Source organism: Acinonyx jubatus, chromosome B2, assembly GCF_027475565.1.
Source record: "Acinonyx jubatus isolate Ajub_Pintada_27869175 chromosome B2, VMU_Ajub_asm_v1.0, whole genome shotgun sequence".
NCBI lineage: Eukaryota > Metazoa > Chordata > Mammalia > Carnivora > Felidae > Acinonyx > Acinonyx jubatus.
This window is the reverse complement of record NC_069385.1, coordinates 113,057,544-113,071,746: the sequence shown is the minus strand read 5'-3', so window position 1 is coordinate 113,071,746 and position 14,203 is coordinate 113,057,544. Positions and strand designations below refer to the sequence as shown.

The window sequence follows — 14,203 nt, the reverse complement described above, 5'->3', positions numbered from 1 at the left end:
GACCTGGGAGTGGGTGGGAGGGGGGTTTGGGAGGTCATGATATCTTCAAATATTTGATGGGATTTCATGTGAAATTAAACTTGCAGTGTATGGCCCTAAATGGCAGAAGACCAGGTGGTGGCTGCAAGGAGAGAGATTTTTAATCTTGAAATCAGGATAATTTTCTCACAGAATCCCTTCTTCACACACACACAAATACAGAATGTACTGCATCCTGAAAGTACCCAATTTGAGGCTGGTATCTATCTACGAAACATGTTGTAACAGGAATTAAATTTCAAGAATTTTCATTCAATTCTGTGATTCAAACTAGATAGACCTTCAGCCAGTTAAGAGAAATTTAAATTATGTCTAGTGTCCTCTATTTAAGGTGATGAGGAAGCTTGTGATAGGATTAGGAAAGAGTTCTACACAGAATGGTTAAAATTAAAAGCAAGTAACTTTCATGGAGTGAAGAAAGAACCTTCATGGGTCTGAAAAATCAACTATGTATTTTACTTCCTTTGTATTCTTAAAAATTCCATCACAATTTAAGTTATGTGAAGCTATAAACATAAAAAGTACAGAAAACAATATAACAAAGACCCCTGAAACTACCACTGAGATTAAATAGATAGATTCTCATTTTACTTCAGATCTGTTTTATTTTCTGCCACATTTACTTCAGATCTTGTTTTATTTTCATGAAAGCCTCCAACCCATCCCTTTCCTTCCCTCTATATTACCACTATCCTGATGTTTTTGTCTCTCATTCTCCTGAAAGTTTTACACTTTTATTGCATTTTCATATTTGTAAGCTTTAAATTATATATATTAAAATTATATGTATACACTACGTATATATATAAATACAGAATATATATTTGTGATTAAGGTCTTTATACAATTGGTATTTATAGTATCATTTCACAGTTTATGTTTTTTCTCATTTAGCATTCTCTTTCATCTGTGTTGGTACAAATAAATTAAATTATTCACTTAACTACTCTCTGGTGTTCCTATCAGTTTATTATATACATTTTCAGACATTAAGATACATTTAAGTCATGTCTAATATCCTCTGTTTAAGGAGGTAGAGAGATTTGTTCATCCATTCCCTCAGAAAGACAGTTGTTTCTATTTTTAGAAATTCAGTTAATTTTTAGAATTCAGTTAATACCTTTGTTCAGATCTCCTTTGCACAGGTTCTAGAGTTTCTCAGTGGAATTGCTGACAGCAATAGCATATGGCTTTTTTTATTGGGTATTACATAGCCCTCCAAAGAGTGGTTATATTAACTTACTTCATTTTTATAGAAGCATATGAGAGTTCCCATTTCTTCAAATCTTTTGTTGCACTTGGATCATTAGATTTTTAATCTTTGTCAGTATGTTGGGTGTGGAATGATATCTTATTTTGTATTACTCTGATTTCTATTGAGGTTGAATGTGTTCAATGGCTATTTAAGTTTTCTCTTTGTTGAATTGCCTGTTCACATCCTTCACCTAGTTTTATTTCAGATTGCTTGATGATATCTTACCAAGTTGCTGGAGTTTAAATAATATTTTCCATATGTTAACTTTGTTGGTCTCCATTGTGTCCTACATTTTCATTTGGTATGGTGTCTTTAGTCATGTGAAAGTTTTATATTTTAATGTAAACATATTAGTTACAAATTGTAATCCAGCTTCATTTTAGCTACCTCCAGTGGTAGGAACATTGTGCTTTTTGTATTTTATTTAAGAAACTCTTTTCTACTTAAATATTATGTAGATATTCTCCTGAGTTATTTATTTACCTTAAATATTAGTGAAATTTACAGAAATAAATACCATAAAAGAAACAAATTGTTGTAAAATGAACACTCATGTAACCTTTGCACAAGAAGCAGCATTACCAGCACCTAACAGTCCTCATGCATCCCTCTTCCCAATTTTAACTCCCTTTTCTTCTCCCAGTGGTAACCATTTTCTTGACAATTATGATATTTAGTTCCATGCTTTACTTCATCATTTTTCCCTCATCTCCTATGTTTTCTTTAAAAGTGTTGCCATTTTGTTTTTAATATTTAGGTTTGTAATCCATCTGGAATTAATTGTGTATGTGGAGTAGGAATCTAATTTTGTCTTTTTCCATATAGTTAGCCAATTGTCCCCAAAATAAGCTGTTTATTTAATAGCCCATTGTTTCCTCCTGACAAATTTTTAATATCACTCTGTAATATATAAAGTTTGTAAATCCCTTTGTCTATCCCACTGGTCTACTTATTTGGGTTTTACACTCAGGTAATACTGCTTCCATTTCTGTAGTTTTTTACTAAGTCAACATTTGTCATTTATGTATTTTTCTTCAAAATTGCATTGGTTATTTCTGGTTAATTATTCTTCCAAATTAATTTTAAGACTAGCTTTTCAAGTATTCTGAAAAACTCTATTGATATTTTGATTGGTTTTCACTAAATGTATACATTAATTTAGAGAAAATTGTCACCTTTATATGGTTGAAGATTTCCATCCATGAACATGGTATTTCTCTCCATTTATTTAGGTCTTCTTTTGTATGCTGAAAGTAAGTTTTCTAATTTTATCCACAAAGATATTGTACATCTTTTGCTAATCTCTAGATATCTGATCATTGTTGTTGTTTGTTACAGCAAATACTATCTTCTTTTAGAAATTACATTTTCAGATTGCTATATGGCTTGTAAAGAAATGCTACTAATATTTATGTGTACATCCAGTAACCTTACTGAATTGTTCACTTTTACTTATTATAGAAGTTTGTCTTTAGATATTCTTGAATTTTAAAAATGTAGCCAAACATATCATCTTTGATTATGACAATTTTTTTTGAGAGGGAGAGCACACAAGAAGGGCAGAAGGAGACAGAGAATCTTAAGCAGGCTCCACACCTAGTGCTGAGCCGGATGTGGGGTTCAATCTCATGACCATGAGATCGTGACCTGAGCTGAAATCAAGTCTGACACTCAACCAGCTGAGCCACCCAGGCACACTGCCATTATTGTTTTTGTTTTTGTTTTTTTAATTTCCAATTCTTATGCCTTTTGGTTGCTTTTCTTGTTTGGAGACCTCCATTACCACGTTGAATAGTAGTGGATGGTGTTTGTTGGTGGCAAATTTTTCTTGTCCTTGGTTTTAAAGTGATATTTTCTAAAATTTCATCATTAAATATGAGGTTTGCTATAGATTTTTGGTAGATACTATTTATCATGTTAAAGAAGTTCCCTTTTGTTCTTAGTTTCCTAAGAGTTTTTCTTTTAATTTTTTTTTTAATGTTTATTTTTGAGACAGAGAGAGACAGAGCACAAATGGGGGAGGGGCAGAGAGAGAGACAGAATCTGAATCAGGCTTCAGGCTCTGAACTGTCAGCACAGAGACTGACACAGGGCTCGAACTCACAAACCATGAGATCATGACCTGAGCAGAAGTCAGATGCTTAACTGACTAAGCCATCAAGGTGTCCCAGTTTGCTGAGAGTTTTTAATATTCCTCAATTAAAATTTATAAAAATTTTTAGCTTCCTTTGAAAAGATACAAACAATGAGGTTTTACCAAAGAAGAAAGTAACATTCTTGAATTCTGTGTTTTTTTTTTTTTTTTTTAATTGCAGGTACTTATTGAGAGTGAGCAGATGAGAAAGGAAGCTGATGACTCAGGTCCACTTACTGAATTGGAACACTGGAAACGCATGTCAGCCAAATTCAATTATATCATTGAACAGATTAAAGGACCAAGTTGTAAGGCTGTCATAAATGTGCTTAATGTTGCACACTCCAAACTGTTAAAGGTAAAAGTCCTTTTATTTTAAAATTTGATATGCTTCAGAACAACCAAGTAGAAAATTACCCTTCTTCAACTGCTTCTTCACATCATATACTGGAACCATGTGTTTAGAGGTTTTAAACATTGAGGTGAGGCTCTCTCATATTCCACAATTATTTCCCAAAGAGGAAAAGGAAGTATAGAAATGAAGACTTATTTCTCAGTATTTTGTATATCAATTTTGACAATACTACTATGGAATGATTGCTATTTATTTTTAAGTTGCTTTTGAAATTGTGAATCAATAGAGGCTCATTGAGGTAAAGAACTACATAGAAAGTCAAAAACAAAAATGTGCTCTTGTTAGATAGATAGCTCATGTCCACTAGTCCACAGTTTGGTTTGATTTTTTCTGGGTCCTTTTATTTTTCTGTATTCTTTCTTTAAAAAATTTGTCTATATTTATCTATATCTGTATCTGTCTATCTAGATATATATCCTTTTCTCAAAGACCCAAAATAATGCAATGTTATAAATAACTAACTTAGAAAAGTCACTCCAGATAGAAGCAAGTCCAGCTTAAGCCTACAGACAAAATGTTAATTACAAAAAGAATGAGTCTTTAGTTTTAGTAAATCATTTAAGGTGTTTATGATAACTTTGTCTTAAATAATATAAGAAACAGATGTATCAATCACATTTCAGTATCAGCTACTTTAGTATACATATGATTATGGAAGATAGCCTGAATTTCTTTTTTTTTAAATTTTTTTAATGTTTATATTTGAGAGAGAGAGAGAGAGAGACAGTGCACAAACGGGGGAAGGGCAGAGAGAGAGAGAGACAGGGAGACACAGAATCTGAAGCAGGCTCCAGGCTCTGAGCTGTCAGCACAGAGCCCGACGTGGGGCTCAAACTCATGAGCTGTGAGATCATGACCTGGGCTGCAGGCAGACGCTTAACCGACTGAGCCACCCAGGTGCCCCCTGAATTTCTTGATTAAAATTAAGTACAGTGATATATTTGGATGTTTCATGGAATTCTTATACATTTTTTCCCTTAGAATTGGCGTGATTTGGATGCAAGAATAACAGATACAGCAAATGAATCAAAAGATAATGTCAGATATTTGTACACTTTAGAAAAAGTGTGTCAACCTCTCTATAACTATGACCTAGTAAGTATGCTTTTTAAAGTGTACTTTTAAAAATAACTCATTTTAAAATAACTTAATATATGTGTATTGGGAAATGTATACTGCAGAAAAATTATATAAAAGATATATTTTCCTGTTATACATCTATCATGAATTATAAACTTATTTATTATTCCAAACTACATTTAAATATTTGACATTACCATGAGTATAATCTCATTTGTGAATTAAACTAATTAATCCATTGCACATCACAAATTACCCCAGAACTGATTCGCATAAAACACAGTTCCTATAAATCAAGAATCCAGGCATAGCATAGTTTGAGTGTCTCTGCCTCAGGGTGTCTCATGAACTTATGGACAAACTATTAGCTGGGAATGTGGTCTCACTGGAAGTGGAGACTAATAGTTGGAGGGTCCACTTCTAAGCTTGCTCATATGGTTGTTGGCAGGCCCCAGTTGCACACCACATGAGTTTTTACATAGGGTAACTTGCTTCCCCTAGGGTGAATGATCCAGGAATGAGCAAGAGAGAGTGCCCAACCAGCATTACCCTGATATCAAAGCACTACAAAAAGAAATAGAAAGATATCCCATGTTCATGGATTGGAAGAATGAATATTGTTAAAATTTCCACACTACCCAAAGCCATCTATATATTCATACAATCCCTATCAAATTTCCAGTGACAGTTTTTGCAATAATGGAGAAAAATCCTGAAATTTATATTGTACGTACCCACAAAAGATGTCCACTAGTCAAAACAATCCTGAGAAAGAATAATAAAGCTAGAGACATTGCACTTCCTGATTTCAAGCTATACTGCAAAGCTAGAGTAACTAAAGCATTATGGTACTGGCATAAAAATAGACACATCAATCAGACAGAAACAAGAGAGATAAATCCTCACATATATGGTCAAAAATTTTTGACAAGGGAGCTAAGACTACTCAGTGAGGAAAGGATAGTCTCTTCAATAAATAGTATTGGGAAAACTGAATAATCATATGCAAAAGAATGAAATTAGACCCCTATCTTACATTCCTCACAAAAATTAACTTGGAATGGGTTAAAGACTTCATTGTAACACAAGAAACCATAAAACTCCTAGAAGAAAGAATGGGGAAAACACTTCTTGACATTGGTTTTAGGGATGATTTTTTGGATATTATATCAAATATGTAATATTATAATATATAGTTATATAATATAATTATATTATATAATAATATTTATTATAATATAATATAACTATATTATATTATAATATTATATTATATATATGTTGATATATGTATATATATATCAACAAAATGTAAAGGCAACCTATGGAATGGAAGAGAATATTTGCAAATCATATGTCAGATAAGGAATCAATGTTCAAAATATGTAAGAATTTATACAACTCAATAACAAAAGCAAACAATATAATGGAAAAAATGGGCAGGAACTGAAGAGACATTTTCCCAAAGAAGTCATCCCAATAACCAATGAGAACGTGAAAGGAAGCTCAACATCACTAATCATTAGGAAGTACAAATCAAAACCACAATGTAATATCACCTCATAGCTATCATCAAAAAAACAAGATAACAAGAATGGCTAACATCAAAAAAACAAGTAGTGGGAATGTAAATTGATGCAGTCACTATGGAAAACAGTACGGAGACTCCTCAAAAGATTAAATAGAACTACCATATGATCCAGCAATTCCACTACTGGGTATCTTTTCAAAGTAAGTGAAATAAGGATATCTGCACTCCCATGTTCATCACAGTATTACTTACTCATAATAACCAAGATATGGAAAAAACCTAGGTGTCTATCACTGGATAAGTGGATATATATATGAAAGATGGAAATCTTGCCATTTGTGACATGGGTGGGCCTTTAGGACATTATGTTAAATGAAGCAAGTACGACAGAGAAAGACAAACACTGTGTGATCTCACTTATATGTGGAATTTTAAAAAGCCAAACTCATGGTAACTAACTCATAGAATGTTAGTTGCCAGGGCTGGAAGTGGGGGAAATGGAAAGATGTTGGTCAATGAGTATAAAATTCCAGTTATAAATCCATAAGTTCTGGGAACCTGATGTAGAGCATGGTACATTTTATCCTTTAGTAGAGAGGGGAAGTCAAGGAAACTAATATTTGTTGAGAACTTATGGCAGTGTTGCCCAACTTTGGCTGGGTGTTGCCTCTTTTGTGCATCACGTTTAGCCAGGAGAGTTCCCCAGGCAATTGTGTTTTTAAAGGTGTCCACAGTCTTGAAAACCCCTGGCCTTTTACTGTAGGCATTGTAATACATACTTTCCATGCATTTTCATTCTGTATGCAAAACAGTCCTCATTTTAAAAACAAAGAATAGAATTTGAGCGTTTCTACAACTGTAAGTCATGAGACTGAATTTGAATCTAGCACTCTGGCATTTTGCTTTGTTTTTGTTCCTGCTTCTCCATGCTGCTTCTTCAAGTTATTCTCTAAGTTAAAATGCTTTCAAAATAATTTATATTAGTGTCTGATATACATATTCAGCATTCTCCATTCTAATTTTTGAAGACATAGTCAAAGCCTCCACATACATGTTGCCATTGGCTATATGGTTTGGTTGGCCAAACTTTTTAGGGCAGGGTCAATGCTGGTTTCATCCTGGAGTCAGGGAAAGAGGATTTGGAGAAGATAGATATGTATAGGGGTGGTTCATACCCATTCCAAGATGGTTCCGTTAACCAAGGAGTTTAACGTAGGTGAGGAGGGAAAAACGTAGAGTTGAGAGCCTTGGTCAGGACAGTTCTTACGGCCATGCAGGAATCTATTCTCCACCAGGAAGCACCATAAGAGAGAATAGGAAGACTTCCAGGAGCAGTCTTGGAATTGATTCCATAAAGAGATGATGGGTTTTATTTACAGCTTATTTACACCTTTAGTACCAGCAACTGGACTTCTGCTGGGGACCTTTTAAAAATCCGTTTCACATTAGAACATGTTGCATCACTTTTTAGGTGTTTGTGTGCATATGATCATGAGTAAAACAAACCAAATTGGTAATAGAGAATTATGGCCATTACTTGACTCACTCAGGAGCTCAGTGACTTGATTCCCCAGCTTTATAGCATGTGCAGTTAAAATCTATTTCTAAGAAAAATCAGAATTATCACATGTCACATGCATTTGGGCTTATTCACAAGAGTTGAAGATTCAAATATTAAATAGACATATATTTAAAGTCTATTCTAGGAGGACTACCTGCAAGTAGATATTGATGAAACAAATGTAACAAAACATTAATTTTTGTCAAGTGTAGTGATGGATATAACTGATCATTATACTATTCTCTGTACTTTTCTATATTATTTAAAGCTCTTCATTATAAAAAATAAACTTGGAAGAAAGGTACAATGCTTTTTATTGTTATCAAGCTCTCTAGATTTTTAGGTGTACTAATTTCAACTTCTTGGTTCAGAAGACTTGTTTAAATTTATAGAATTTTCACATCTTTTAGTTCTGGTGTTCTTTTCATCCTAGTAATTTAAAAAATTTTATTCGATTGCTCTAGCCATGGATATACATTATTATTATTATTTTGTTGTTGTTGTTGTTGTTATTGAGCTTTTTATATTCTCTGATGAAGGAATGTTTCGAACATTATCTTTGATATTAAAGAAATACTAATAATACTGTCATATAATTGCTTCCCCCTCATATAGTCACTATCTTCGATGCATTCACTATTCTTTTTATCCTCATTTTCTTTACTCTCATTAACAGCAAACAGCAATTGCTTTGGTTTGTAACTCACAAACTAGTTTAGCTTGTAACTCACGTTTGAGCAGGAAAAGTTCAGAGGACTCATGCTTCCATTTCTTGTTGATAAATTATATGAATTTTATGTTTAATGTTTCATTTTATTATCTTGCTATTTCACTTTCTGGGTATTGGCATATCTGTCATGTATTTTACATATAAAGTGTCAAACACTGTGTACAGATAGGTAAGAACTATGTGCTCAAGGAGCTTCTCTAATAAATGATGTTTAAATTTAGATGAAGGTCATTTTCCTGATGGACCCATTTGGTGCCATCTCTGAGCCTTCTTCACTGGAGCTAGGAGCACTTTGTAGACTTGCTTTATTGAGAGTGGAAGGGACTCCTCCAAGGCTTATTTTCATTAGACTCTTTCTGATATACAGATAACACACATAATATGAATTCTGACATACAAGGTGACCTGCAAAGTAATGATGTTAATTTACATAAGCCACATACAATTGATTTAATTAAGCCATAGTTAACACCTGATGCCTAGGACATACAGTACACTATTCAGTAGTTATTTCTGGTTTTATTTTGTCATTATTAAAGAAATCTTTTATATATTCTGTTTTGTCCTAACAAAAGGCAAGCTCCTTAATGGTGGAACAGCCATTGACCTGTTCTTCCATCCTGATTTGTGTCATAGTTAAAAGCAGGGTCTCAAAATCTCAGGCACATAACTGTAGTTATGTAACAGCTGTGGGACAAGGTACTTAACTTCCCTGCTTCTATGTTTTCTCATCTGCACAATGGGAATAATCATAATACTTTATTTTTTAGGTTCTGCGACACTTATCTTTCTCACATTTAACATCTCTGTACTCAGAGCACATCTTATAAGAGAGTCCAGTCTTAGGAATCATTGTGGATGTGACTGGACACCATCTTAGATTATTAGTTTTCCGATTGAAGTGTTTTTTGTTTTGTTTTGTTTTGTTTTGTTTTGTTTTGTTTTGTTTTGTTTTGTTGGTAACATTGGTATGAATGTAGACTACGGTGAGTAAGTAACCAGCCTGTGGTACAAATCTTCAGGACAGTTTATTCTCCCACCATACCCAAGGAACAAGATTTGGACATGGAATCTTTGTTCCTGTCATTTTCTCCATGGCTCGTTTATTTCATGATTACCTTTACAGAGGGCATTTAGCCTGTTGGTGACTTAGTTTTACAGGAGAGTTAAAACTTCCCATATTGAGCATTGTTTTCCTTTCTTGCTAATGTATAAAGAATTGGTGCCATCTTGTAATCAGTGATGTTTCAGATCTGATGATCAAATGTACCTTAAATGATCATTGTCAGCATAAATTAAGGTAATATGTGAAGCTCTTTGCCTACTGCCTGGCATATCGTAAGCATTCAATATACATTAGTGATGGTTCATGTCTCTCTTGTACTTGTTTCCTTTTGCTGAATGCTTTTCCACTTGTTTCACTGTTCTGCATGTGTCTCTTCCACTCTGTTGTGACTGCCTCTAGAACTGTCCTTGTATTTGAATTTATATATTTGAATTTCGCCCAAATATCCTCCAAAACTGGTGGTAGTTAGTAGGTTTGCTGAAAGGTGAATTGAATTGCACAAGTGGAAATAGGTTTTAGTCTGATCTCTGTTTTAAACTAGCTTTCTGGCCATAAGCAAGTCACTTTACCCTTGAAGATATCAAGTTTCTTCATCTTTAAATAGATTATCTTGAACTATTCATCGTAAAATCATTTTCACCTCTTAAATTTTATTTTTAAACAAACTTTTAAGGTTAGATGTACAGATAAGTTACAATGACAGTACAGAATCATCTTCAAGTTTCTCCCGTTAACACCTTGCATTTTCTTGGTACATTTGTCAAAACTGATATTCTTTTTCTGTTCCAAGATCCAGTCTGGGACACTACATTGCATTTAGTATAATTTGACTTTAAGATCAAAGTTTCAGCCTTATTTTATGCATGTTTAGAGTTTTGAATTTTATAGAATATTGTTTATTAAAAATATAAATATATGACGGACTTCCCTTAATATATTTCAATTTTAGGTTTCCATGGCACATGGAATACAAAATTTGATTAATGCCATCAGAATGATTCACGGTGTGTCACGGTATTATAATACCTCAGAGAGAATGACCTCGTTGTTTATCAAAGTAAGTTTCCAAGGAAGAAATCACACATGTAACCCTGTAAAAAAGTTAATAATACTTTCCCTCGGGGCCAGAGAAGGGAACTGGGAGGTTTGGGTGCCTCTGCGAGTTACGGATTTTAATACTTCCAGTGGACAAGAAATGAAAGGTGTTGCATGGTTAGTTGTACTTAACTGAAGGTGTACCCTCTTTTTGTTAGAGGTAAGCCCTCAGGTTTTTTGTTTAAATATAGCTGGTGCTTTTCTAATTTATTCTGTTCAGATAGTTTCCTCAGGACCTACTACTATTAACAATGTGTCGTTAGCCTCTCCCGGTGGCCCTGTAGTTTGTGTAAAATCTTCCTCTGATGACATATGGTTCATCACTTAAGTAACTTGAAAAATCATCCACGAAACACATGAATAGAATTTGTGATTCAAGCAGAACATAAATATATAAAGTAACAGATTTCTTTTAACAAGCAAATGAATAGATTTAATCATCATCTATTTCCCAAACAAGGCAAGAAGTTTAGGATTTTTCCCCATCCCTTGTCTCTCTCTTTCTTGTTATGTATGTCCCACGCTGAGATTTCTCATTTTATATTTTTGTTAATATTAAAAAAATTTTTTTTAACATTTATTTATTATTGAGAGACAGACGCAGAGTGTGAGCAGGGGAGGGGCAGAGAGAAGGGGAGACACAGAATCTGAAGCAGGCTCCAGGCTCTGAGCTGTCAGCATACAGCCCGATGCGGGGCTGGAACCCATGAACAGTGAGATGATGACCTGAGCTGAAGTCGGTTGCCTAACCAACTGAGCCTCCCAGGCGCCCCTATTTTTGTTAATATTTTTAAACTATTTTGCCTAATATTTTGTTAACATTTTGAATCCACATGTATTCCGACTAAAATCTAAGCGTTGCTAGTTTCTTTGATCACCTCTGTTTGGTGATTTCCATTTCTTCCTCCATCTTGGATTCATTATTTCTTTGGGTGAAAAGTATTCTCAAATGGTTCTTTCAGAGAGAGAGTCTGTGTGTGGTGAACCTCCTGAATTCCTGCATGTGTGAAAATAGCTTCATTTTGTCCTGCCACTCAAATGTTAGTTTGACTGGGATTCCAATTTCAACATAATTTTCTTCTGGAAACTTGAAGATGTTGTTGTCTCCTATCCAGGACTGTTCATGAGAAATTAGATGCTAATCTGATTATTTTTCCTTTGTAGGCAACCTATCTTATTCTTTCAAGAAGCTTTTAGGATTTTTTTCTCTATCCTTGAACTTCTAAAATTTCAAAGTGATGTGTTTTCTTTTTACATTTATCTTGTTCTGTATTTGCTGGATTATTTCAATCCAAAGACTTTTGTCTCCATTCCTGAGAAATTTCCTTGTTTTGATTTTGACTATTCCTTACCTACCTGTTCAATTTATTCTCTCCCCTTGAATCTAACTTCCATTTCTCTTAATTTTCTTTGTCACTTTCTGTCCTTTGACCTTTCAGCTCACTCATTTGCTCTTCATTTATGTCCCAGTTGCCAGTCAGTTCATCAATAAATTTTTTTTATTTTGATAATAAAAATTTCAACTTCCAAGTTCTCTAGTTGTTTTCTTTTCGTGATGCAAAATACTCTCATATCTTCCTCCTGAACTAATTTAGTTAATAAAAGGTATTTTAAAATATTTTACATATATGTTTTTTTGTATTTCCTTTTTGTTGAGTTTAATGCCTCTGTTACCATGTTTATTTTCTTTAATTGTTTGGTCATTCTTAGTTGTCTGCCTATTTTTGTCTTCAACTCCTAATTTGCCTTCCTGTGCTGTTCCTTGTAGTCTGTCTCTTGTGTGTGTGTGGGGGGGGGGGCAGAGGGGGAATGTCAAGAGCTTTTTCTCTGACCTGTCCTCCTGGGGACAGAAGCTATGTGGGGCATAGTCCACACTCATGGCTTTGTCCTGCCAGCATATGTCACTGTTACCTACTGTACAAGCTGCTCCAATTTCAATGTGCAGCATCATAAACAAGGGATACCTCTCATTGTCTCTCACCTCAAAGATTTCCCATAAATGTTCCACCTTCATGGTAACCTTCTCCAGAACTGGGTTCTGGTTTTCTCTAGTCTTCCCCCCCACACCTCCTTTCTGGAAATTTGATCTCATGTGCTTTCCATATTTTAGGAATTCTCCAAAATGTCTGTGTGTCAACCTGCCATCTCAGTCTAACCTCTTGACCATTTAAGTGACTGTTTTTTTTCTCCCACTATTTTGGGGATGTGGTTAACTTTAAATTTAGTTTGCATGTTGAAGAATGGTGAAGAATCACACTTGGATCCTAATTAGAGGAAAGATAAACAACAGAAAAATATAGAGGACTTTGAAATTTATGTCCCCAGTGACATCGACTTAAATGCCATCAAAATTTTGAATTTTCTTGGTTTGGACTAGAGTGTGTATTTCTTTATTTTTTATATTGTGGTTTCATCTTGTAAATTTACTATTTATCATATTTTTTTGGTTATGGTTTAAAAATCTTAACTTTTATTTCTCTCTTTACCTGTAGTTATTTTGGACTTGTATTTATTTTAGGTAACAAATCAAATGGTGACAGCATGTAAAGCATATATTACTGATGGAGGAACTGTCCACGTATGGGATCAGGAAACTCCGCTTGTATTAAAGAAAATTCAGGTTTGTATAAATACTCTTATTTTCATAAAGTAGAGGTTTCATTGTCTGGCCTACTTTTGTTTACTTTGTTCGTTCACAGAACACGTTAACTTTAAAAAAGCATTTACAGAGTAGCATGAGAACATAAAAGGAGCCTCATTAGAATTATCAGCTTTCCTTTATATTTAGTGCTCATTTAGGGTATAATTTGTTCCTCATCTTATCTATGGCTGCCCACATCAGACTCTTCTTGCTGTATCATATACTCTGGTCCCTGCCTTTCACTCCAGCTCCTGTTAATTTCATTTTCTTGCCTTTTTGTTTTGACGACGACTGCCATACATTCTTAAATCAAGATGATAGATGGCTTCTGGTCTTGATCATCTTCTGGAGGAGGATGTTTCAGAAATTTCCCCATTTTGCATTCTGCATTGCAAACCTGATGCATTCATAGGTTTTAGATACATCTTTGACTAGATTAAGGAAGTTCTATTCCTAGTTTTAGTACTAGGAGATATTTTTTAAAGTTATGAATGGGTTTTAAAAAAGAAATTTCTGCAGATATTTATTGTGATGCTTATTAGATTCTTTTCCTCAGTCTGTTAGTGTGATGGATGACATCTTTAGGTTTTCTAAAATGAGACTTTCCTGGTCATGGTATAATAAAAAAAAAAACTTTAAAATTTGGGTTGCTACAA

General features: G+C 34.0%; 1 protein-coding gene across 5 annotated transcripts in view; it reads left to right on the top strand.

The window, feature by feature from the left end:
• The window catches only part of DNAH8 (dynein axonemal heavy chain 8), a 329,266-nt gene that overhangs the window by 35,330 nt on the left and 279,733 nt on the right, over positions 1 to 14,203 (top strand). For all 5 annotated transcript variants that reach the window (XM_053222854.1, XM_053222853.1, XM_027057830.2 and 2 more), the window contains 4 exons: positions 3,610 to 3,786; positions 4,825 to 4,938; positions 10,761 to 10,868; positions 13,425 to 13,526. In XM_053222854.1, the coding sequence (XP_053078829.1) occupies positions 3,610 to 3,786; positions 4,825 to 4,938; positions 10,761 to 10,868; positions 13,425 to 13,526 (501 nt within the window). The remainder of the gene's footprint in view (positions 1 to 3,609; positions 3,787 to 4,824; positions 4,939 to 10,760; positions 10,869 to 13,424; positions 13,527 to 14,203) is intronic.